Source organism: Serinus canaria, chromosome 9 (genome assembly GCF_022539315.1).
Source record: "Serinus canaria isolate serCan28SL12 chromosome 9, serCan2020, whole genome shotgun sequence".
Classification (NCBI taxonomy): domain Eukaryota; kingdom Metazoa; phylum Chordata; class Aves; order Passeriformes; family Fringillidae; genus Serinus; species Serinus canaria.
In genome coordinates, this window is record NC_066323.1 from 8,579,000 (window position 1) to 8,604,770 (window position 25,771).

Genomic DNA, 25,771 nt, shown 5'->3' on the forward strand with positions numbered 1-25,771 from the left:
AGGGTTTTTTAAGTGTTATGATAATGTTTTCTGCTTTATCCTTTGTGTCTGTTGTAACAATTCTTCATTGTTGGTGCTGAGTAGTCATCTGCTGTTTCTCAATAAATGTCTGATTGAATCTTCTTCCAGTTAGCAATATTTGATTTAGACTTGGTTTGTTTCTGTGAGCATTTCTTTGGAGTTATCAGTGCCATGTTGCATCACTCATTTCATTGCTTGTTTTGGCATATTAATAAATTGATGAATTAGAAAAAGTGTATTCTAACTTATTTTTTGTTTATTTGACATTTATTTCAAGAGCAGAGCTGTTGTAGCACATTAGTAATGACTCAAGACATTGGTTTCCAAGAAAACTGTGCACACATGCGGGCAATCAGAAAACCTTATCAGAAACCTAAATTAAGTGTTGGGGTTGTTTTGGTTTTTTTACTTCAGTCTTTTGTTCCTGAAGTGCATTGTAGAACAACTTAGGAGCCTCACTTCTTCCTGATAAACTCTGCTTTGAAGATTTTTTAATCTTCAGAGAACTACACAGAGCTGTAGAGTTGTTCTTAAATCTTAGTTGTTCAGTGGTGTGATGCATTTGTTTCTTGATAGTCTTACATGTGGGATTTTGACCATCTCACCAAGATGGAGATGAGCAGTGCTCTCAATGAGGGGTTTGTGCTTGTATTTGTCTCTAAGGCAAGACATTATAAAGACCTTTCAAAGGCAGTGCCCTCATCTTTATCCATGCAGCTTTTCCACATTTGCTGAAAGAACTCTTGAGCAGCTGTGGAGAGTTTGTTTTTCACAGTGATTGTTTATGGATATTATCTTTGGACTGCCTAAACCCTTTGTAATTGTGCTTACTTATTAAAACCTATTCTTGTTTCTAAGTGGGTGAATCTATTTTTATGCTCGTCAACATAGTGTTTTCTGTTTTGGAAGATTTTTTTACTTATAGGCCCTTTTGTGGTGTGCTCTGCAAAGCAATGTTTATACAACTAGTTTATGGCATCACTTAGAAACAAGTGTGTTATCAGCAACAAGATGTTTGGGCAGATCTGCCGTGGGCCTCTTGTGGGGGTAATGCAACAAACCGGTTAAAAATTCCTCTCCTGTATGCAGAAAAGAGGTGGTGCAGAACTCTTCCCTGCTACTGACTCCTTTGAGATGTTTATGGCAGGTCCCTTATTAATGCTGGTTTGCATAGGTTTAGTAAGGCAGTGTTGTCTTAGTGAGTCAGTGATTTAATATAAATTGAGTGAGAAGTCTTTTAATTCAGATTTCAAGAACTGTGTATTTTTGAGTCACTCCATGTGTCATAAGGTTTTAATGTTCTTTTGGTTTTGTGTTATTTGGCTATCTTTTGTTACCATAGCTTTAGGTGATAGCTTAGAAAATAAGTTTTTTGAGCTAGAACCATGGATTATTGACAACATACTTAGGCACTATTTAAGTATTTTGATTAAGTAAATAAGGGATAGATGAATGACATTTTCAGTTTCCTGTTCTCATCCTTCTCATGGGTGGAAACAGTGGCTTAGTGTGCTGTACTATTACATGCTAACATAGTACAGACAAAGACCATGATAAATGGTGACATTTCCAAAAATGATTACATGACTGGGAAGTCAGGAACCAAGTGCTTGCATTTAGTGTTTGTTGGAGGCTACAATGCATTACAGTTGTTTCTTTTCAAGGAAACAAGCTAACTTGGCTCTGATAAGTCAACTAATAAAGGTAGAATCATAGTATCTTTGTAAGACCTTCAGGAAGATTTTTACCTCAGATTTTTTTTTTCCTACCAAGTAGCTCAGTTGCAATAAACTAGAATACCAGCAGATAATGTGGTCCTGCAATAAATGGCACATCAAGTTAGCAGAACCAGTCAAGGGCCCTCTGCCAGTACATATAGCAGGCTCATCTCCTCATGTACTTTTGCCATATCTGGCTGCTCATCAAAAGATTTGTTTGAGCTCTGCAACATTTTGACTATCCTGTGTCATTGCTGTTCCTCCCCTTGGATTAGCAGTTAAGTCTGCCTTCCACTGGGGTTGTGGAAACCCTCCCCGAGATTAGGTTTGAAAGTAAGTGGCTGTTACCAAAGTTGTTGAGCCATTGAGAAACCATGCCTGGAAGCAGAGAAAATTGTCATCTTTGTTCCATTTAGATTAGGGAAAAAGAGACAAAGCAGGAAACATGATAAAAGTAAGTACAATTCTGCTTAGTGCATATTTGGTTTTTTTATTTAATCTAAAGTGTTTTTGAAGAAGGGACTTCAGTAGAATTCTGAAAATACTTTGTATTTTCTGTGGATAAGAATATCTAAATTATACTAAGAGGGTGTAAATTCATCAAGAAAATGTCTTAATTTCACTGCATAAGCCAGTCATTGACTTCCTGAACTTGCGTCATAGGTACTTGATGTTGTAATTTTTTTCTATCATATTTTTTGGGGCAGGATTAGTCTGGTCTATCCATTTATCCTTTGAATGCACAGGTGCAATACTGGTAATTTGTTTTACAAATGCAGCAGTCTAACACAGATCTAGAACCTGTGCCTTCCATGGCTTTGCTGCCAGGATGAAGCCTAAGACAGTGGTCTAAGACATTGAAATGACTGTGATTGTTGCACAATAATTTGCAGAAGAAAGAGGTGCAAAACTGCTGGAGATGGGAGTCATGGACTTCAAATGTAGTTTTGAAGTCTGAATCTGTTGTCTTTCTTGTAAAAGCAGATTGAATGCCAGGATGCCTTGGAAGCAGCAGCTCGGGCAGAGGGCCTGCCACTGGACATCTCTGTGCATTCCCAGCTGAGAATGCTGGATGAAGAGCATCACAAGGGCAAATACCACCATGGTCTGAATGCACTGAAACCCATACGGACCACTTCCAAGTACGTCTTTAGGCTACCACAGAACTCATACAGCATTTGCTTTTCAAACCAGTGACAAAGCAGAATTGCAGATGTAGGTCTGCTGACTGGTACTGGAAACATCAGAATTTGTTTAGCAAGTGTGGCTGGCATGGACCATTTGGTACTCAGAGTGCTTTCAATGAGAGGAGGCTTTGTTTTTCTTGAAGATTGACATTTCCTGTTTCCTTTTTCATTTGTTTGTGATTTTTTTTTAATTCTTTTAGACACCAGCACCCGGTTGATAATGCTGGGCTCTTTTCCTCCATGACCTTCTCCTGGCTCACTCCTTTGGCCCACAGAGCATACAAGAAAGGGGAATTGTTTATGGATGATGTATGGTCTTTATCAAGGCATGAGTCTTCAGATGTCAACTGCAGAAGGTAAAGACATATAGTTCGTTTTTATTTTCTTGTTTGCATTTATTACATGTCATTACATGCAGGCAATGGTATAGTGTTGCCCTAGAAGAACAGCACTGGCATTTTGTTTTGCCTTTTTGCCTTTCTCAGAATGGTGGAATTCACTTTCATTTTTCATAGACAGCTTTCTCATTCAGCACAGTTTCTGTAGCCTTGTTGATTTCAGTGAAATGAGGGGATTATATCTTTAGGAGTGTCTTACAATTATTCTGATTTTGCATGTCTTTAATCTGGCTTTTTATGAAAACAAATTTTTTTCTCAAGGCTACAGTGAAAAATTCTTGAGCAAAAATGAGAAATAATGCTCTCAGTAGCAAGGTGATTTGAATGTGGAACAGATCTTCTGATCAGGCTTACTATCTGTGGTTACTGAGAATTTCTTCAGCTTTTGACTCTGCAGTCTTCTGTCAGTTCAGCAGAGAAAGACTGTCAGTATATTAAGATTGCCAAAGAGACTCCAGGCAAAGACAAAGCGTTGTGTTTTTCATCCCTCTGTCCTATGGAAGTAACACTACATAGATATTTCTCTTAATATTTTTTGTTGTTCTGCACTAGGAAGCACTCAGCGTTTTAACAAAGAAGTATGTATGAGACTGTACCTTCTCTCACAGTGAAAAATTTATGACATGAATAAGTGTCAAATCTTCTGTTTTTATTAGGCTGGAAAGACTGTGGCAGGAAGAACTAAATGAAAATGGGCCTGATGATGCTTCTCTCCGGAGGGTTGTGTGGATTTTCTGCCGCACCAGACTCATCCTTTCCATAGTGTGTCTGATGATCACGCAGCTCGCGGGTTTCAGTGGACCAGTAAGTAATATCCATCCTTTTTTTAACAACCCCAGAGGGCTCCATCTCATGGCCAACTGTAAAATCTTAAGGTTTCATTGCAGAATCACTTAAATGTTTTGACTAGCTAGAAATTTTGGGGTAAAATTCAAGAGCAATTCAATAATCCAAGATAGGATTCCTACAGCTGATGGATCAGTTGCTGAATACCCAGGCAAGTTCTTGGGGAAGGGAGGGGAAGTTTAGGTATCCTGGAGGAAATGGAATTTTTGTTTTTTCTCTTTGGCTTTGAGTATAGTTTAAAGTTATTCCCTAACTGCATAACTTGCTTTTTTTATAAGATTTTTATGTGCAGGTCTTCTAATTGTTTTTCTCTTTGAAATTCTGTAAATTTATCTTGGAATAAAATTCAGTCTGATAAAACACTAATCTTAAATTATTTCCATTAATAACAGTCTTCGAGAGGCGGACCGAAACAATTCTGAGAACACTGCTTAAAAACTAATGTGAGCAGGTCTCAAGAAGCCTGTGGGCATAGTCTTTACTGATCCTACAGAGAATGGCCAGACAGGTTTCAGGTAGAAGTGTTAAAAAGCGTTGTTGCCTCTAGGTACGGCTGCTGTTTGTTGCTAAGGGTCGTATTGAAGATAACAACATGGGACTTGACATTCACACCATTTTTTGTCACCTGTTTGTTGCACATTCTGTGCAGATTTAAAGTTGAAATTTTGACTAAATTTATTCTCTACACATTTCCCTTGAGGAGTAGGAGCAGTATTACTGCTAATAGTACACATTTCAGTGTGCTGGTAAGCTGGAGGTTCATTTCTTGGGTAAGTACGCTTGGGTGCACTGTTAGGTGAAATGTCTCTTTAAAATGTTTTCCTGCTTTTAAATGTCTTATCAAAAAATGATGTTCTGTTTTTTAAGTCTTCTTAAAGTTTGCCTTGTTTCATGTAATATGAATAACAATGAATGTTTCCATGGTATTGTTTTTTTTGTAATATTTTATAGTTGTCTTTATTGTAAAATACATGAACATACTTTGATAATTAACAATAAATTATGATTAAGGTTTTAACAGCACTAGCTTTTCCCAAGAAGAGCTTCTGTCATTGTTTCACTACAGGGCTTGAGGAGCTGCTTTTATTTTTAGCAAAGAACTTGCAGCAGGGTTACCCCTAATTTCTGTAGTGTAATGGTCTCAATTTCTCAGCCAAACTGCTGGATGAGAGCGAGCCAGAGAGGAAAGGAGAAAACAAACCGGCTTGATTATGTTGGGAGCTGCTGCTGCAATTGATGCTTGATATGGGCAACTTAAAATTGTCTATAGACAGTTGCCCATTTACAGACAACCTTATTCATTTTTCTGAATAAGGCCCAATTCATTTTTAGCTCTACCATTTGGCATGAAAATAAGTCTTTACCATCCCTCCTCCCTGTTTTTAAAAATGGCATGCCCCAGGGATATGCCTATGCTGTCTCCTCAGAAGTATCAGTGCTTTCTTGTATTGTTACACCCTTTCAGTCACCTGAAGATGAGAAGGGAGATCAGGAAAAGCACTTGACTTAACCTCATGTATTGGAGGAAAATTATAAAAGTGGAGTTAAACACTATATTCAACTTCAAAAATTTTAATTGAATGTCTATGATCTTGAAATGCCAGCAAATGGCTGTGGCTTTGCTAATGAGCATTGTGATTGTTATAACTGGAAAGGAGTTGTTCCAGACTTCCTGCGTGGACTCTCTTGCCTTGGTTGGGTGTTTTTTTTTTTTTGGTATCAGATCCTTCAAGGGTCTTCCTCTTTTTTTATTTTGATACATTTTGCATCTGGCACCGAATCTAAACCTATAACCTGGTGAGTCAGCTGCATGTGTCAGACTGCCTTGTAATTACCATCAGAATGTACTAGTATAGGTGGTATATTATTTATCTCCAATAAATACTTGCTACTATTTGATCAGCTACCAAAACTTCCATCATCTGGTGGAGGAGCAAAGAGGTTTCTTGATTACTAAACATAATTGGTTTAACTCCAGGTCTGAACAATGTATCTGTTTGCTACTGTTCAGAGCTATTCTTCCCATTTGGGAGATGGGGAAACTTGCTATTTTAGTGGAGCACAGCTTGACAGTTTGATCAGTTACTGGAGGGGGGAGTGGTAAGCTGTGGGAGGTAAGTTTTCCAGTTTCCCCGTTGGCTCCAGCTGCAGCCTGCCCCGTGCTGTGGCGCGCTGGCTGCAGCAGGGACGCCGGCACTGCAGTGGGACCAGTGACAGAAGCTGTTCTTCAGCATTTTCAGGATGGCTGTTTTCTGCGTCAGGATGAGGCATTCCTGCTGGCCAGAGCCACCGCCAAGAGCAAAGGTAAGGTAATGTTTATTCCATGGGAATGCTTAAGACAGCCCAGCAGCTTGTACCAACCACTACGGTAATAGCCACAGGAGCTCTTTTCTCCCCTTAGCTTAGTTTATATGCCATAATGTTTTTGTTTTGTAAATAACTTTATGTTGGATTCTTTTCATTAAACTAATATGAATTTGAATAGTACTTGTTCAGATGTAAATGTTAATTTTCTGTGACTTTTTTTCCCCCCCCTCCCTTTTCAAAATTCTTTCATCTGCTGTTTCCTCTTTTCTTTCTTCCGGAACAAAAATAAATTGGGGTATAATATAAGCTGGTCTCCATTTCATCATGGGAGATGCTGAATCTATAAAATAGTGCTGCAAAATTGCACTAAAGTTTTGGGAGGAATGAGACCCCAGGAAACATCTGCTATCTTTATACATCCTCTCTTGGAGACTTTCAGCAATGCTGTGGTGTGTGAGAAAATGCTTGCAGTCTGCGACCATGCTGAGTTACAGCTCGTGAGGAAAAAGGGGGATTTTCACCCCAATTGCTCAGTGACTCAGTTACATATGTTGGATTGAATACTGGAAAAAGAAGTCAGTAATCTCCACAGTAACTGCAGACCAAATGTATGCAGTTGTGATCCAAACAGTCGATGTAAAATTAAATCCAATCAGGAGAAAGTTGGAATGCACTAGATCTGTGAATGTGAGCTCTTCACATTTGTTCAGTGATCGGTATGTAAATTTTCTCAGTGGCCATTCTAGAATCTGATGGACATCTGGCTTTAATTCAGACCTGTGAAAGAGCAAAATTACTTACAGCATGTTTCCTTGGTTCTGATGTGCAGAATTATTTTCCTCTGAACAGATGAATTTGATCTCCACTTTTTATTTTATTTGGTGCTGGGCTGTAGCTATCAAAACCTTTGGAGTTGTGGGGTGATTTTTTTCCTCTCTTCAAACTATACAGAACTCCTACTTGCAAAACGTGATTTAGCCAAGAGGACTTCAACGGACTATGATGTGAAAGGCTTCTCAAATATTTTCTTTGGTCTCAGAGTTTTTGATTTTTCTTGTGGGCAAAGGTAATTCTCTATTCTGTACTAGTATATCAAAAGCAGCATTATCTTTAAACATCATTTGTTGAAAAGCTTTCTAGGAAGTCTCTTGCTGTCTGTGAAGCCTTACTGTAGGATACTTTTGAAACCAGATTTCAGAATTTGTGCAGCCTCAGAAGCCTCCTCTGTTGGTACCTTCAAGTTTGACTTCTTTTTGGACTCCGTGAACAAATACCATTCTGGTTTTGTATCTTTATAAATTTGTGTATAGATTTAAGTCTAATTTTCTAGAAGCTAAGACTGACTGTTAGATATTAGCCCATTATCCTGTATGTGCAGATTGTATGTTTATTCAATGGTCTACCTGTTGTATAGTTTTTGAGATGTTACCATTTAAGATGACTCTTCATTTCAAATAAAAGCTTATTGTTTCGCAGTTAATAATATTTAATGCTGGTGGTTGTGAATTGTATGATGTTATATTGTGCCATTGGACCACAAAGAGCTGGAGTTGGGAATTGGTGGTTCTGGGGGCTGTCCTCTTTCTGCAGGTGATGTTTGAAATGTGATTTCAGAGGTAAAGTGTTTATGTTCTTGGGGGAAGAGGGAATGGGGAGGGATTGAATGGTTAATTTTATTTTTTTTTTTCTTTTTTTTTTTTTCTTTTTCTTTTTTCCTCCCCATCCCCAATGATTTGTGGTATTGCGTACCTTGTGCTTTCTGCTTGTTTTTTTCTTTACTATTAAACTGCTGATGTTTATTTCCAGGAATGTTTTGCAAATGTCCTTCTCACTCTTCCCCTCTACAACTGTAGGTACATTGTTCCTTTTTATCAAATAAGCACGTTTGAAGCAAACCAAAGATAAAATAAAAAAGGTCTTAATGTCACGTAAAGGAATGTTTCTTAATGTGTGCAGATGTATAAGTAGTGACTATATTTTAAAACTCTTCTATATGATAATGCATTGCTTTCAGCTAACTGACACATTTATGTTAAGTTAGAAGACACGGAGGATTAGGAGCGTGCTGCGAGGAACATGGTTCCAAATTAAACTCTCTTTACTTACTAAATTTGACTCAGTGCTTGGCTCTCAGCAGGGCTTGTGTTACAGTACTTCTTGTATTGACACCTTTTACTTCTGGAAAGAAGATGCTTTCTATTTCAAATGGCTCTTTTAAAAGCAAAGTAGCCTACTTATTTCTAACTTAACATAAAGTTGTTGTATGGTCTTCTGGGGTGATGGGGTGTTCATGCAAGCTTGCATTTCTTCCTGTAGGCATTTGTTGTGAAACACCTCTTGGAGTATACCCAGCAGAGTGAGTCCAACCTGCAGTACAGCTTGTTTTTAGTTTTTGGCATCTTTATGACGGAAGTGGTGCGATCGTGGTCCCTGGCACTAACCTGGGCGCTGAACTATCGCACGGGGGTCAGACTGCGTGGGGCTGTCCTGACTATGGCCTTTAAGAAAATCCTTAAGCTGAAGAACATCAAGGAGAAGTCTCTTGGAGAGGTAAGCTGCAGCCTTGTTTTGGAAATGGCAATGTGAAAAGTGATGTGTAATATATTCCTTTGAGAATGAGCTGTGCCTTAAATCTTAATTATCTGTTCTGTTTTTCAGCTCATTAATGTTTGTTCCAATGATGGTCAGAGGATGTTTGAAGCTGCAGCAGTTGGCAGTTTATTGGCTGGGGGCCCTATTGTGGCCATCTTGGGAATGGTTTATAATGTGATTATTCTGGGTCCAACAGGCTTCTTGGGATCTGCTGTCTTCATCCTCTTCTACCCAGCAATGGTGAGTTGGAAAGAGTTAAGACTTGCTTCATTTTTCTAAGGTCAGATAAATGTATAGTTCTGAATAAAAGGTGTTGAAATGTGCTAGATTTAGCCAGTTTATGGCATTGCACTTTGTTGAAGGCGTATGAAGTAGAAGGTGTATGAAGGCGTATGAAGTAGAAATATGGCATCAGGAAGCTCAAAGTGATAAAATTAGAAAATGGGGATAGGAAAGATGATAGATTTGGCTGAGACTAATGTTCATAGCAAAAAAAAAAAAAAAAAATTAAAAACTGTTTTACTACCTTCATAGCATTGGCATCGACTAGAAATTGATCTGACTGGGCAAAGTCCTGATTTGCCTTACAGAATCAGATTAAAATGCTTGCTAAAGTGGGGGTCAGCTTCATGTGTCTTTAGGTTAACTTAGTGCTTCAGAAACTTTAACTGAACTAGTGCTATTCAATATTGGTAAAAGTGCACACCTTTATTCTCTCAAATTTTTTGTTGAACTTTGCTCTCACATGTCTGGTGCTTAGTGCAGGAAGAAATGAATGATGTTTCCAGCCTGAGTTTTATGTTAGAGCAGCAGTTGCCTGACCCTATCCCTGAATCCTCTTTTCAGATTAAAAATTAATTTTCTCTGGTAATGAGGAATTGAAGGCACTTGCTTTTCCTGAGCTGCCATTAATGTTTCATGGTGTTTTTTGTTTCAGATGTTTGTGTCACGCCTCACAGCTTATTTCAGAAGAAAATGCGTAGCAACAACAGATGAACGTGTGCAAAAGATGAATGAAGTTCTTAATTACATTAAATTCATTAAAATGTATGCCTGGGTCAAACCATTTTCTCAGAATGTTCAAAGTGAGTTCCTGCAATCTGTAAATGTCTCCTTTGCTGCAGATTCCCCACTGCTTTGTAGCCTGGTGCACGCTGACTTTGTGCTGCAGCTGCTGCTGTATGAGCAGTGGAAGAACTGTCATCCTTCAGGCTCCTCTGTGTTATGCACAGTGGGTTGGACAAACAGACCTGCTTCTAAAATTTCACCTTCTAGTGTAATGATGTTTGTGGCATGACACTAATCTTAAGTTTTTCAATTTTGTTCCTCTTTTATCAATTAATAAATTTGTGTAGAGATCAGACCATTATAGTTTCCTCCTCTATAACTGCTTTCCTTATGAGAATGTTTATAGTGTGATAAATGCTAAGGTGTAGAGTTAGGTCTCTTACTCACTGTTTATAGTGCTGTGGTGCTGTTTTGTGTGTGTACCCCCTGAATCACAGTTCAAATATGGTGCCCCCTTTGTATTTCTAGAAATTCGTGAGGAGGAACGCAAAATCTTGGAGCGTGCAGGCTACTTCCAGAGCATCACTGTGGGAGTGGCACCCATTGTTGTTGTCATTGCCAGTGTGGTGACCTTTTCTGTCCATATGATCCTTGGCTATGACCTTACAGCAGCTCAGGTAAGCTGTTGGAAATATTCTTTATGCTTTTGCTTCTGTAGCTTTTCTGCTGAGCCATTCCTTGTGTGGCTGTGCCCATGTGGCCAGGCTGTATCCTGGCTCACAGAAGTGAATATCTGATGGCTGTGACAGCAGCAGGTGGAGTCTTATATTTTGCACAGAAAGCTCTTGGTGCTCTTTTGTCCTCACCTTCCTCAGAACAGGTTTTGGGCTGAATGTAAATAAGAAGTCCTCCTGTTTGAATGGGGCATTGGGGATTACTGGATGTTTTTGTTTTGCAGTGTGCTTGGATGCAAATAGCACAAATGTCTAAAAATAGGATTTGAATTTGTACCTTCACTAGTAGGTTAATGTGGAATTTGACCTACAAACAGAACAAGTTGTCATGGTCTGTTAAAAGCACCAGAGAAGGAGTTGGATAGATTTGCTGTTTGAGAATGTTGAATATTTAAATGGTTGTTCTTGGACTGGGTTTTTCTATGATTTTGACTTGCTGCTGTGCCGTTTCAGCTTTTAGAAAGCTGGAGCTGTTAGAGTGTTGCATCCAAGTGTGATTATTTTCCTTGTCTCATTTTTAGGCATTCACAGTGGTCACTGTCTTTAACTCAATGACTTTTGCTCTCAAAGTAACTCCATTCTCAGTGAAGTCTCTGTCTGAGGCATCTGTTTCTGTTGACAGATTTAAGGTAAGCAGCCATTTGGCCTCACAGTTTTCTCTGTAAGTGTGGAGTGTTGTATGTGTTCAGTAGATGCAAAGGGAACACGTGGAAGGTAATATGATTTTAATGGCAGAGAAGTTGTATTTCTTTACACTTAGCTTTCTAGATTATTTGATTTTGGAAGAGATACAAATGTACTGAAGGAATATTAGCAGTTCAAGAATAAAGTAATACCAGTGTGAGAAGCAAAATAGTCTGATTCGAAGTTTTTTATGAAGTTGGCCACAGGAAGAGATAAGAGTGAAGGACTCAGTGGCTCACTGTATAATAATTTTAAACTCCATTTTAAGAACATTTATATGAAAAGACTTCAACATGTGTACAATGAAATTTTATGCTTTGCTAATAAAGCTTTTTGAAAATATCAGGTGTTAGGTAAGCAGGTCGATTAAAAAACAGTGGGGTTTTATCTGTGGTCATAGAGCCCTGAGGTTTTATATTTCCAGACCAGATTAAGTGACTGAAATTCCTCTATGTCAGTAAAATGGAGTTGTGATCTGGCAAAACAGATCTATGGCAGAAAATGTAGAGCCCTGATAATGAACAATCTTATCTCCCATCATGGGGATTGGAGGATGAATACACTGTGTCTACTTTATGAACTCAGAGGGGAGACCTTTACTTTGTCTTGTCTCTTGGAGATAACAGTGCATTGCACATTGTGGAAATTTCCAGAATGGAAAATAGCTCTTTCCAAATAGAAACTTTAACAAGCATTAATAGATACTTGGATTCTGTGTAATGCATTCATGAAACAAACCTCTATAAGAAAACCAGGATCTGTAGAGTGATTTTGAGATTCCATTGCTTTTGAGCAATTTTGCTTCATCTTCTGAGTCAGCCTAAAATCAGCCTTGCTTAAATCTAAGTGCACTAGAGGGAGTTTTGTGGGAGGGGTGAGAAGGAAATGGAAATTGAATTTCTCCCAGTTTGCCTATAAATTGTGGAGGAAATGTAACATAAGGTGAGGATACTCTGACATCACAGTAAAAATTTAATTGACTTGTTGGCTCTGTAAATGAGTATGAGTTTTCTTACGAATGTGTGATTCAGACATAGCAATTGCAAGAATAAATAAGGCTGGGAATTGAAAAGTTTTAGTCACAAAAAAACTACTTGGTTCAAAACAAATTGTGTAAGTGGCAAACATTTTATCTTGTAATTAAACTGTGTGAAAAAATGTCTTCCTAATCTGTTGATTGTAAATACTGATGGATGTGGTGGAAAACGTGATACAGTTGACTGAGTTCTTGCCAAGCAGCCCGAGATAGATCAGCTACACTTGTGCAAGATGACTTTTTCCCAACCGAGAAGTTGATGGATAAAGGCTCAAGTTAAAAGCTATTCTGTCTCCTTCCATGATGAGTTGGTGTGCAGGACAAGTCAGTCACTTTGTCCCAAGTGACCTCTTCTCTCCAACCTGTGTGTTCTGCTCATGTGTTTTTAATCTGGAACACACAGAACTGCAGCTGCAAACAGTGTCAAAGGAAGATGTGCCTGTCACATCACATCCAGAGTATTGCAGTTCTGTGAAAGTCGAGTGTATCCAAGTGCTTCCACCACATCCAGGAGTGCCCCAGCCACTTAGCAGACCTGGAGTTAGTTTACACTAATGAGCCACCTTTTGCTCTTCAGCTTCCTCCTACTTTATAGCCTGATGTGTTTTGCTGCGTGAGTGTGCCGTAGGCTTGTCTCCCAGTCTTGATCAGGTGTCTCATCTTTACACCTCTCTCACAACTCCTATCAGAGTTTATTTCTAATGGAAGAGGTTCATATGATAAAGAAAAAACCAGCCAATCCTCACACCGCGATAGAGGTGAAAAATGCTACCTTGGCTTGGGACTTCTCCCATGCCAGCGTCCAGAGCTCACCAAAGCTGACCCCGAAAGTGAAAAAAGACAAGAAAATCAACAAGAGCAAGAAAGAGAAAATGAAGCTACAGAATGAGGGACAGCAAGCTGTGCTGGCAGAGCAGAAGGGCCATCTTCTAGTGGACAGTGATGACCATCACAGCCCCGAAGAGGAGCACAAAATCATCCACCTGGTTAGCCTTCGGCTTCAGAGGACTCTGTACAACATTGACTTGGAGATAGAAAAGGTAAGAAGAAATGAATGGAGGAAATCTGAGCTTTTCAAAGGCCTCATTATAGCTGCCCTCTGGAACAGAGCTGTGTGCTGTTTCATTTTGCATGAAATGGAGCATATTGCTTTTGTGCACTCCTGTAATAACCATGGCAACTGCAGTATCCAGGATGCAGTGTCTGATCTTGCTGTAAACAGCTGTGCCATTTTAGCAACTCCATCTTTGCAAACAGCCTGTGGAACAAGGACAGGCTGTATCACTTCCACATCCAGCTGAGGGGTTTGCAGCTCCTAGGACAGCGTGTGAGCCACTGAGCTCAGACAATCTGCAGGGCACCAGGTACCAGAGGGCTGCTGGTGAACAATGTGTTCCTGCAGTGGTTTGATAATTTTGCCGTTTCATCTGTATTCTGCGTGAGCATTTTAGGTGATTAGGTGTTCCAATGGAGCATAATAGTGCTTTTCATTGAAGAATGTGCAATTTTCTTCCTTGAAAATTTTTGTGCAGGTGGATGCAGGTTTTCAAGAATTGTAGAAGCATTTGGAGCTATTGCTCCAAGGTGGGTAAAAGGCATGTAAGACGTCAAAGAAAAAGCATTGAACTTAATGCATGACATTATCTACATGTACAAAAACTTTGCAGTCTGGCAGTTGGATCTTGTAATAATGGGATCCATATATTTATGAAGATATTCATGGTTAAATCGTCTTATGTAGTTATACAAATAGAGGGATAGCTTAGGCTATTTTAAACAGTAAAAATACCTATATTTTGAACTCTGGGGGAGAATGCCTATAGTTTAAAAAATTGCCTCAAATAGGAGTAGAGTTGCTTGAAAATGTAAAGGCTGGTTTTGTCTCAGAAGTCAAAGAAAAGCTGGTGTCTATATACCTTTCTTGATCACTTTACATTTTTAAAAAAATGAATAAAAATAGTTTTAATAAATTAATTGTTTAATATGGGTATTAACACACTCATTCTATTGCAGAGAAATTCTTCAAAGTGACTGAATTCTAGTATTTTCTTGGTATGTGTTCTCTAGCAAGTTGGATCTAATTGGCAAGGAGTTTGACTGGATCCATATATGCTAAATTCTCTTCTTTCAGACTTTTCCTCTTTCTTTATCACTCTCAAAAGCGTCTTGGTGTTTTCTGTTCAGGCAGGCCTTGGTGCTTTTGATTTATTGATCCTCTGGGCCTGTAACCCTAGTAAGAAGGAAGCTGATCTTCAAACACCTTTATTTTTACCTGTAGAGTTGATTTCAGTGTTATTTCACTGTGGGATTGTGTTCACTATATACAATTTGAGCATTAAGACGCTGACTCTTGCTTTTTTTTTTTTTTTTTTGTCTGTTACATCACTTCAGAGCTGTCATTTATATCCAACTGTCCTCTCAGAGGAACTAAAGGTAGTCTGAATTCTGACAGGGATGATGAATGTAAGAAATGAGTACCATAATTTTTTTCCTTTCTGTGTAGGGAAAGCTTGTTGGAATTTGTGGCAGTGTGGGGAGCGGAAAAACTTCACTTATCTCAGCAATTTTAGGACAGGTGAGAAATCCTGTTTTGAGTATTTCTGCTCTGCTCTTTCCCATCTCCTGTTTCACTTATTTGTACTCTGTAGAATGCAGTGTGTTGTGAGCATGGGGTAGCATGGTCTCACAGCTGCTGTGTCGCTGCAGATGACGCTGTTGGAGGGCAGCATCGCAGTGAGCGGCACCTTCGCGTACGTGGCCCAGCAGGCCTGGATCCTCAACGCCACTCTGCGGGACAACATCCTCTTTGGCAAGGACTATGATGAAGAAAGGTCTGTCAGACTGCTTGCTGATTTTCACAAAAGCTCACTAATTCTTGGCTCAAGTGTGGGAGGAATTTAAGGCAGAGTACACTGCAGATAAAACTTCTGTGCCCTTCTGGAGTTTGTCTTTAAGTCTCCTCTGAGTCCCATTTAGGATCCTGCCCTGCTTGCATATGGCCCTGTGGCTGCTGGCTGTCAGTGTGCCTGGCCCTGCTCCTTGCAGTGTGGCTGGGCCTCATCCTGGATCTCTGGTTAAAACCAGCAGCTGCTGTGAGCAGCACTAAAGCAGTGTTTGCTCTTGCTGTCCTGGCCTTGCCCTCTTCAAACACAACTGCTGTGTGCGATGTGCTGACATCTTCCATGGCCCCCCTCCCCTTGAGGACTTTCCTGTGGCCTTTAGCCAACTATCCCTGAAAACAAATTGTCTTTATCCTCACAATGCTTTTGAAGTAGGTGATGAATTATTACCCTCAGTATTCTCCTGAGACTTCAAGACAGATGACTTGTTTTAGGCTGATGAAATATCTGCTATTAGTGTAAAAAATGATATAATGCTGTACTATTAAATAATTGTGGGGAAAATCAGTGTTCTTAACTATTTATCTACTTGTTCCTCAGATACAATACTGTGCTGAATGGTTGCTGTCTAAGGCCTGACCTGGCCATCCTTCCAAATGGGGACCTGACAGAGGTATGTCTTGCTTATACTAAACTAATTGATAGATGAGGGAAAGAGTTTTGGATAAGAGCAGGATAAACTGGAATGAGGGTACCTCAGTCTGGGGTGCATATGAGCCAAGCTGCTGAATGCATTCTGTCGAGCTGACCTTGGTGGGCCCTGGACTGTTAAGAGTTGTACCCTATTTTTTTACTCAGATGTTGACTCAGATTTTTTTTTTACTCAGATGTTGGGAATTTTTTTTTTATTGTGTTGTAACTTTAGCTTCCTTAACAGGACCTAATTTAACTTGATTTAAAATAGCTAAGAAAAAAAATAGCTATGTTAATTCATAAGAGGTAAAATAAGCAAAGTACTGCCACATTTCAAGCATATTAACCTTGAGTTTGAATGTATAACATGTCACAAATGGACCCTTAAACTTGAATACGTATATGTATTAATAGAAAATGTTATGGGGGAATATATCTATGCAAATATATAAAAAGGAATATTATGGTCTGCTTTACTCTGGTCATCTATGTTGCATGGTGCTGAAGTAGTAAAATGATGGGTGTGTGTCTCTGTGCAGATTGGTGAACGAGGGGCTAACCTGAGTGGGGGACAGCGTCAGAGAATCAGTCTGGCTCGAGCCCTGTACAGTGACAGGGACATTTACATCCTCGATGACCCCCTTAGTGCCTTAGATGCTCACGTTGGAAATCACATTTTTAACAGTGCAATAAGGAAGCACCTGAAGTCAAAGACTGTCCTTTTCATCACACATCAGCTTCAGGTACTGAATCTCCCATGCTTTCTTTCTTGGACTTACTTGAAATGGTTTGTTAATCAGTGTCTTCATACTGGAAATCTCTGTGCCCTGACCTGTGACAGGACAGCCCTGTCTGTCTATAGAGTGTGTGGCTTACATTTATAAACTAGGTTTGCAAAGGTGCACTGAGCACAATTTAATTAATTGATACCAGTGCTGCTTTGTGTCTGATTGGGACTGGTAACCCTTGGCTAAAGAAAATTTACCAGGGAAATAAATACCTGTTCAAAAATACTTTTGCTAACATGCTATAAAGCTATTTAATCACAGCAGAAAACAGTTATATTTGTCATCAATAAATCAGAATTGATGTACCTGAGATTTTTTGCTGTCTTCTGTGCATAGAAATATTAGTGTTTAGTCTATCAGTATTTGCAGTGTTTAAGTATCCTGAGTCATGTCTTCCAGAAGAGATTTGGTTTTGATAGGAACAAAAACTTTTATTTGTGTAGTGTGAGTAATCATGGTGCTCTAGTCAGAGGAGGACCTCTGAAAATCAGCTGTCTGTTGTGTGGGCATAGGTGTGCTGTGTGCCAGTGCCTACAAGCTCCTGAGAAGGGTTGTGTGGGAGTGTTTGGTTATTGAACATCGTTATAGAGACTTGTTCTTGCTGCCACTTTCTCCAGTATCTTGTTGACTGTGATGAAGTGATCTTCATGAAAGAAGGCTGCATTACCGAGCGAGGCAGTCATGAGGAACTGATGAATTTAAATGGGGATTATGCAACTATTTTTAATAGCCTACAGCTGGGAGAAACACCACATATTGAGGTACTTGTTTATTTGAAAGTGCTCTGAATCTTGACTATTCTGAGGTGAACCGAGTGATGTTGTTGGAAATTCGGGAAGTGGCTTCACACATTTTCATGTGTTGACCAATAGATTTCCTATAGAATAATCTCTGCTTCATTAGCACTTTGTCACAGTTTGTTTTTAGGGAATGTGTGCTAGAGAGGACTCTGCCAATGAGCTTATGAGTTAATAATGAAAATATTGTAGTGTCTCCCCTGGTGATGCTCAGAGCAGGAAGTTCTTCTCTTACTGTACACTCCACTCCTTAATTTACCTCTGAGTTAGCACAGATCTTCAACAACCTTTGTATGAAAAAATTCTTAGTGGCTTGATACTATGTTTTCAATGGAGTGTGACTGAGGCAGAGCAGGTGTGACACAACTTGTCAAAAGTTAGATGTGACAGTATTTTGGAGGCATAACTGAAAATGCTGTGTTTTGGGGGAGTTTGCGAATAAAATGTTTTGCCTTGACACTAATTCTGTTACGAAAAAAGTCTGTAAATGCAAATTTGAATATGTGCTGTTGTATTTCAGTTGGTGCAAAAATTGTTCATCTAGAAAATAACAAGAAACATTCAGTACAATAACATGTGAATTTTCAGCAATTTAATTTTTCCCACCCTTCTGCTCTTTGTTTCCTGAAGTTAATCTCTAGAGTAAGGATCTTGGCATTTTGATTTATAATAACTTGTCTAAATTTTATGTGCATTTTCTCTTAGAAAAGATTAAAAGTACATCAACAGTATATTTTTTTAGAGATGAGAGGCTCCTTACTCATGGGACCTTCAAAACAAAACATTTCTGAGAAGGAAGCATTATAAAAATTACAGATATAGAAGGAGTTTGGTGACACATTCTTCTGGGAGATATTTGTGAAAGAAGAAAAAGGATATAATGCATTGCTCTGCATATCCTTTGAGGCATGAAGATAATAGTTCTGCCATTTTAAGACTAATATAATGATAGTGAACAAGAGATTCTCCAGTCTTCATGCTTGGCTGACCTTCAATGTCGCTGTAAACATTAGCTCATGGAAAGACCATTAAATTGCATTCCCTATGGGATAAGAATAAATGGATGATCAGTTGGGTTCTCTGTGGTTTAATCTCGTGTAAAGTGTGGGGAGGCAACCATGAACATGGTGTATAAGGGGTTTTCAGTCCATGTAGGCTGAACAGGCAGTAACTCCCAGTTATGGAAGGGTGGCTGGGTTTAGAGCAGTGCCTGAGTTTCACTTTAGTGTTTGGATATTGGATTTCTGGAAGATCAAGTTCATCTGACTTTTCTTAAGAAAGCTCTCATGAAATGTCTATAAGTGCTAGGGTGCTTGTGGAAAAAAGCCTCTTTAAAAAATGTGAGTTATTTTTACAAGGAATAGGGAGATTATATCTTTCTTGCAGTAGTGGGAATATCATTCTTCTACCGTGTGCACTCATAATTTCACTGATCCTGAAAATTACCCTTGCACTGTACAACCTGTACAGGTTGGTAGTAATTTAGATTAATAGAGGAGGAGAATTTAATCCATCAGAATTGGCAATCATCTGTAATAACTGTGAAGCTAGCATTCACATCAAGGAGGATATTGAGCTATTGAAAGCCTTTGTCATTAGGTGGCGGATAAATAAAAGTTTGTGTTTAGATATGAAAGTGTCAAAGCCAACTCCTCTGTTTAGTGTCATTGTTTCCCTGCAGATTAATATAAAGAAGAACACAAACAATTCATTGAAAAGGCCCCAGGATAAAAGTACCAAAACGGGGTCTGTGAAGAAGGAGAAAGTTGTAAAGAAGGAAGAAGAGGGTAACTATGTAATCAAATTTCTGGCTGTATCTCTTTTGTTCTCCAATAAGCTCAAAACATGTGCTTCAAAGTATATTGTTAATGTACCAGGTTTGGAAGCTGTCTCGATCCTTATCATTTAGTGTGGTTTGTAGGACACAGGCAGTGGGCAAAGAACATTCATTAATTCATTAAATATGGATGCCTGTACAGTGTTAAAGTTCAGTCAGATGCCGTTAGCACAAAGGAGCTGGTACTGCCTTGTCTCCCACACCACCTCTCCCTCCTCTCCTAAGAGGACCATGTGTGCAGCTTGGCACTCAGTCCTGGGCAGGACATGGCATTTACGGATGAAGGGAAGGTCTGACCTCTGTTTAATGTTAGCTTTGAACTCCAGGGTTTAAAAAGCAATAGTGAGGCTGATCCCAGCCTAACATTTAAGTCTGTGCTGATGAGGCTTTTTCAGCTGTACCATGACTTAAATGATTCTGCAGAAATGTGGCTTCTTGAAAAACTGTTTGAACTGCTGAGTTCTAAGCCTGAAGTAAAGTGTGCGTTTCTGAAAGTACTCTGCACAGTTTGGAAGACTAATTTTGTGAGTGTTCACAAATTTATAGAAGTTTCATGGAAGAGCTTTCCTCATTCCTTCTTCATCTTCTGTTGTTTCACAGGCCAGTTGGTCCAGTTGGAAGAGAAAGGCAAAGGCTCTGTCCCTTGGTCTGTTTATGGTGTCTACATTCAGGCAGCTGGAGGCCCCTTTGCATTCCTCATCATCATGGCACTGTTTGTGCTGAATGTGGGCAGCACAGCCTTTAGCAACTGGTGGCTGAGTTTCTGGATCAAGCAAGGCAGTGGAGTAAGTTCAATAGCTTTTCCGCTCTTGTGTCTAATGGGCTGGGGGTGTTCTGCTAGACTAATCCCAAGCAGTCCTGTGAGACCAAATGGTGCTTTCTAATTTAAATAAGTCGTAAGGCTCCCCAGGAGGTGGTCTCACTAGGGAGTTCATCTCCAAGAATAAGAGAGCTCCAGTGATGAGAAAGATAGATATAATAACTTATGTGGTTTAATGCTGCCCTCTTATTAATTTTTTTGGTTAGTCTAAGAAAAGGAAGTGAAAATATGAAAGGGGCCAACAAGCTAATTTTAATGTTGTTTTTTGTTTAAATGTGATCTTATACCTAACAGGATAATTTTTTGTTAAAATATGTAAAAATTGAGTCAGATGACTCTTGGAGATTGCTTTGGAGATTCTGATGACTTGGGATGGTTTGGGCTTTATCCCACTCTCAGGGCTTTGCTTGCAAGTCTTGTTGCATTTAAAAATCCAAATATAACTGCAAGAATTTTTGTGTGGGCACAGAGAGCAAGGTACTAATCTCAGAGATGAAATAATAAAGTGCAGATGGACAATAATATTAGAATCAGCAATGAAGTCCTTAAACATACTTAAAGAGCAAAAATAAAAAAGAATGAGAATGTATAACAGTGTGACAGTAAAGAATTTATTGCATAGTGGCAGAAATAAGTGTTTGATAAAGATCTATCCAAGGTGAATATGGCTGTGTGATGGTACCCAAGGATCTGACATTGTTCAGAAGAACACAAGAAATAAGCATGAAATGAGAGATCAAGAATCAAATGAAATGGGAATTGTGGTAGTTATTTGGAAGATATTGTAGGAACAAAATCAAGGGCTACAGATCAACAAGTCAAGCATCTCTGCCAGGGAAAAGTTTCTGAAGTATTCAGTGGTCACTGAAGTAGTTTAAAGAAGAAATATCAAAGATAGTGGGAGAAAACACAAGGCAGTTAAATTCTACCACATGTAATGTATGCATCAAACTTCATCCTTGCCTTAACCAACCTCTGAAACCTTGAATTTTCTGCAGAACACCTCGGTGATTGTGGGAAATGAGACTGTCATAAGCAACAGTATGAAAGATAACCCTCACATGCATTACTATGCTGGCATCTATGCATTGTCTATGGCAGTTATGTTGATCCTGAAAGCTGTTCGTGGTGTGGTCTTTGTAAAGGTAGGTGCCAGTGCTGGTGTTTGTCTCCCCACTGCTCCTGCTTCTGCAAATTTCTGTCACTGTGGTTCTTTTGTCATCTCCTGAGAGACTTTGGAACCCAAGTCAGTCATGGATTGTAGTGTTCCCTTAGCCAGCTCTTGAGGCTACACCATGTTTCTGCTAAACTTCTGCCCAAATTGATAGCTTCCTCCATGAGTGGGAAGCACAGAATGCAGTAGAAAACCTCTTATGTTTGAAGAGAGAAACAGAGTGGAATATTTGGGTGGCAGGAAGGCAAGCACTGCTTTATAACGCTGCAATGTTTTCTGTGTTGTCAGGGTACTCTCAGAGCATCCTCAAGGCTCCATGATGAGCTCTTCCGACGGATTCTGCGTAGCCCCATGAAGTTCTTTGACACTACACCCACTGGGAGGATCCTCAACAGGTTTTCCAAAGACATGGATGAAGGTATCTCTTACTCTATGCCCTGTAAATCCCACATTCAGACCTCCCAGTTAAGTCCTGAATACTCTCCAGTCTGTTGCTGTTGGGGTGATTGTACCCTGTGTCTGTTGCCAAATGTGCACTTGGAATAAACAAAGCAGCAATTGGGATATACCTGGGTTATGATTCTAGAAGGCAGCTGATAGCTCAGGTCTGAGCATCCACTTATGAAGAAGGGAATGTGCTGCTGCTTTTGTACCTCCAGGCTGCACATGGGCTCTCAGCAGTTAATGCAGGAGCAACTTAAAACATTAGAGTGAAGCTGATGTGCAGCAGAGGTGGTAATTAGGTCAGTTCCAACAGTGCTATTTCTGCAAATGGGAATAATTAGAGTGCCAGTAACTCGGAAGGTAAAAACATCCCAATGAAAATGCACATTTTTAATTTGAATAACCTAAGAGAAATTCCTGTGATTACTACTGAGATACAGGTGGACTGAGTTGATTTCTATGGGTTGTTTTAGTTTTCTGTATTCAAGATCTTCCTCTTCTCCTTCCATTTCCCCAGTTGACGTTCGGTTGCCGTTTCAAGCGGAAATGTTCATCCAGAACGTCATCCTTGTGTTCTTCTGCGTGGGGGTGATTTCTGGGGTTTTCCCCTGGTTCCTGGTGGCAGTGGGGCCCCTCATTGTCCTGTTCACAGTTCTGCATGTTGTGTCTAGGTAAGTGCACTAGCTGCTTTGGCTGAAAAGGTACTTTCACCTTCAAGTACAACATAGTGGTTGGCATATGGTGGTTCTGCATGAAACACAAAGTGCTTCTTTCCTTCCAGGGTCTTTATTCGAGAGCTCAAGCGTCTGGACAACATCACACAGTCTCCATTCTTGTCTCACATTACATCTAGCATCCAGGGTCTCTCCACAATCCATGCCTACCACAAAGGACAGGAATTTCTGCACAGGTCAGTTTAGATATACATTTGGGAATGGTGGAGCACAAAGCTGAATGCAACAGCTTCTGGCATTCAGAAGGATTTATCACTGGGGTCTGATGGATCACTGCTTCTATGACAAAGTTACTTTTCTGGGGAAAAAAAATTGGGAGAACAGAAGGAAGGGTAAGGGAAAACTGGGAAGAGCAGTGATGGGGAAAGTTTGCAAACCCTGCCATCATGTTTTGGTTTGAAATTTGGTCGGTGATGAGTATTTCCATCCTGAATCCTGATACTAGAACAGGAGTTTAAGTAGGTCTGATATTTGTAGAACATCAGGCTTGTGGAGTCTACTAACCTTTGCCATGTTTGTTTCAGGTACCAGGAGCTGCTGGATGACAACCAGGCCCCGTTTTACCTGTTCAGCTGTGCCATGCGCTGGCTGGCCGTGCGCCTGGACATCATCAGCATTGCTCTGATCACAACCACTGGCCTTATGATTGTCCTGATGCATGGCCAGATCCCTCCTGCCTATGCTGGGCTGGCCATCTCCTATGCTGTGCAGGTGAGTGTGACCACATACTGTAATACCGAATTTCTCTCTTAATGTAGATATTGCTAATGAGCAAACAGTGTCCAGCGCTGGCTCAGAGGAGCTGCAGGGCTCTGTGCACTCTGTTGGAGCTGCTGTTTGGCCTCTTCTGCCTCCTTGTGGTGCCGAGGGGAAATTAAAGAGCTTAGATGCCTCATACTTTAAGCTGTTGCTCTTGGGAAAAGTTTTAAGCTGCTGGTTTCTCAAGGGATTCATAAATTATGGTGATTTTAAAATGAACTATTTAATTAAATTGTCTTGAAGACTTTATTTATATGGTGCCTGATGTCAAGAATATCAAATATCATAGAATTCTTTAGGTTGGAAAACAGCAACAAGGTCATTGAGTCCAACTATTACCTCAGCAATGCCAAACCAACCACTAAGCCATGTCCTCATGTACCACATCTGCACAACTTTTAAATACCTCCAGGGATGGTGACTCCACCACTCCCCTGGGTAGTCTCAGTGCTTGGCAACTATTTTTGTGAAGAAATGTTCCTAACATCCAATCTAAACTTGGCATGACTTGAAGTTGTTTCCTCTTATCCTATTGCTTGTTAAGTGGGAGAAGAGAGCAAACCCCACCTGGCTACACCCTCCTTTCAGGGAGTTGTAGAGAGTGATAAGATCCCTCTGAGCCTCCTCTTCTCCAGGCTGAGCCCCTCTACCTCCCTCAGCTGCTCCTCACAGGACTCCAGACCCTTCCCCAGCTCTGTGGCCCTTCTCTCCTTCTCTGGACATGCTCCAGCCCTTCTGTGTTGTAGTGAGAGGTCCAAAACTGACCACAGGGTTCAAAGTGCGACCTCACCAGTCCCAAGTGCAGTCACTGCCCTGATCCTGCTGGCCACATTCATCTCTTAATTCAATAACAAGTCACAGCTCTAAAAATCTTTTCTTTCATCTCTTCAGTTAACAGGGTTATTCCAGTTTACAGTCAGACTGGCTTCAGAGACAGAAGCTCGTTTCACCTCAGTGGAGAGGATTGACCACTATATCAAGGTAGAACTGCATTCAATTGCCTGTTGTGACATCTTGTGTTGTTTGTTACGTTGCTGGCCTCAGCCATAGGCTGCCCTAGTACAGAATGTACATTCCTGATCTTGGAAAGGCACTAAAGCCTGTGCTGTAACACTGCAGAGTGAGTTTGTTTTGTGAAGCACATGTATCAGCACTGGGGGGCTGAATGGCCTCAGAGCTGGTAGGTAACTAAACTTTGAGGCGTTGCTGGGTTTACATAAGCTATTTGGAAGTTTGCTGAGACTCACAGTAAAGAGTGGGGTGTGTGAAAGGGGTAACTTAGGGATTCAAAACATTATTTTACAGCAAAAGGATGGTGTTCTGGCATCCTTCATTCCACACCTAATGGAATTCCTTCATTTAAACACAGATAACTCTTTGCTACTTTATCTACAAGTAATTCCACTTCAACTTAATAAGCCTACTTTTCCACAGCTGTCTTATGTAACATATTTCTGTATGCTTGAAAAGTTAAGGGAATGCTCTTTCTGCAAACATGAGAAATGTGCCAGGTTAAATGCTTAGCAAGCTGCTCTGATTATCTGTAACCCTTTCTTTGTAAGTGGGATTTGTGTGTGCAGAACTGGGCATAAGTCAGTGGGGAAAGCGTAGCCAGGAGAAAGCCTCCTGCTGGGCCTGGTGTGTGAGGTGAAAGGCTTTTCCATTTGTTTCCTGACTCAGAGGGAGATAGATTTATTTATTTGGTAAATCTGGGTTTTTTAGTAGTTGATATTTGTAGGTTTTTTTCAAGTGTCTGGATTCAATCTACAGGTTAAAAAACAGAAGACAAAAGCCCTGGACCTGCTCTCTCCCCCAGTTAAATAAATCCTCTGCAGGCATCTAAGTAGAAAATTTCTGCATATGGAAGACTTGGTGATCACACAAGTTGTCAGCTGTGCCAAATATTGTATCTCTTACTGGGCTGAGATGGGTTTTATCACAGTCAGGCCCTTAGTGGCAAAACCTACAGTTGTAGGCTGTTGTTTGGGGTTTTTTAAAAGTTATGTCACATTCTATATCACTATCAAGCAACACTATCTGGGATTTAAAAAAAAATTTGATCTCTAGACAGCCACTTATGGAACTGTAAAACTAGTTTGATGCTGAAATGAAGGGTGGGTGGCCAGTGAAACACCATGCAGGTCCTGAGTCTTACCAAGGCACAGACTTGGCTTTTTTCAGTGGGGGCTTGAGGTTGCTGTTTTGAGCACCAAGCTCAAAGAATGGGAGCACTATCATAGCAGATGGCTGTTTTTCTCTCAAACCCCTGGTGTGCAATTAATCTGCCTCTAACTAGATGTTGCAGATGTCCACAGCTGCCATCCCTGTGGGATTTCTCAATGGTCAGTGTAGGA

At 40.1% G+C, this 25,771-nt stretch overlaps 1 protein-coding gene across 13 annotated transcripts in view; it reads left to right on the forward strand.

Annotated features, from left to right (window-relative positions):
- Window positions 1–25,771, forward strand: part of ABCC5 (ATP binding cassette subfamily C member 5) — a 67,429-nt gene that overhangs the window by 11,352 nt on the left and 30,306 nt on the right. For 5 of the 13 annotated variants that reach the window (XR_003944715.2, XM_030227055.2, XM_018912883.3 and 2 more), the window contains exons 3-24: window positions 2,721–2,881; window positions 3,127–3,282; window positions 3,981–4,128; window positions 8,794–9,027; window positions 9,136–9,309; window positions 10,007–10,154; window positions 10,606–10,754; window positions 11,333–11,440; window positions 13,221–13,571; window positions 15,035–15,106; window positions 15,238–15,362; window positions 15,972–16,044; window positions 16,604–16,807; window positions 17,470–17,613; window positions 19,331–19,436; window positions 20,087–20,271; window positions 21,305–21,451; window positions 21,769–21,898; window positions 22,442–22,595; window positions 22,706–22,834; window positions 23,183–23,369; window positions 24,309–24,398. Coding sequence is in view for 12 of the 13 variants with exons in the window: in XM_030227055.2 (XP_030082915.2) it covers window positions 2,721–2,881; window positions 3,127–3,282; window positions 3,981–4,128; window positions 8,794–9,027; window positions 9,136–9,309; window positions 10,007–10,154; window positions 10,606–10,754; window positions 11,333–11,440; window positions 13,221–13,571; window positions 15,035–15,106; window positions 15,238–15,362; window positions 15,972–16,044; window positions 16,604–16,807; window positions 17,470–17,613; window positions 19,331–19,436; window positions 20,087–20,271; window positions 21,305–21,451; window positions 21,769–21,898; window positions 22,442–22,595; window positions 22,706–22,834; window positions 23,183–23,369; window positions 24,309–24,398 (3,375 nt within the window). In the remaining variant the exon portion in view is untranslated. Of the gene's footprint in view, window positions 1–2,720; window positions 2,882–3,126; window positions 3,283–3,980; window positions 4,129–4,219; window positions 8,331–8,793; window positions 9,028–9,135; window positions 9,310–10,006; window positions 10,155–10,605; window positions 10,755–11,332; window positions 11,441–13,220; window positions 13,572–15,034; window positions 15,107–15,237; window positions 15,363–15,971; window positions 16,045–16,603; window positions 16,808–17,469; window positions 17,614–19,330; window positions 19,445–20,086; window positions 20,272–21,304; window positions 21,452–21,768; window positions 21,899–22,441; window positions 22,596–22,705; window positions 22,835–23,182; window positions 23,370–24,308; window positions 24,399–25,771 lie in introns of those variants that run through there. The other 8 variants (XM_009089093.4, XM_030227056.2, XM_050977869.1 and 5 more) reach the window with 6 other exon arrangements.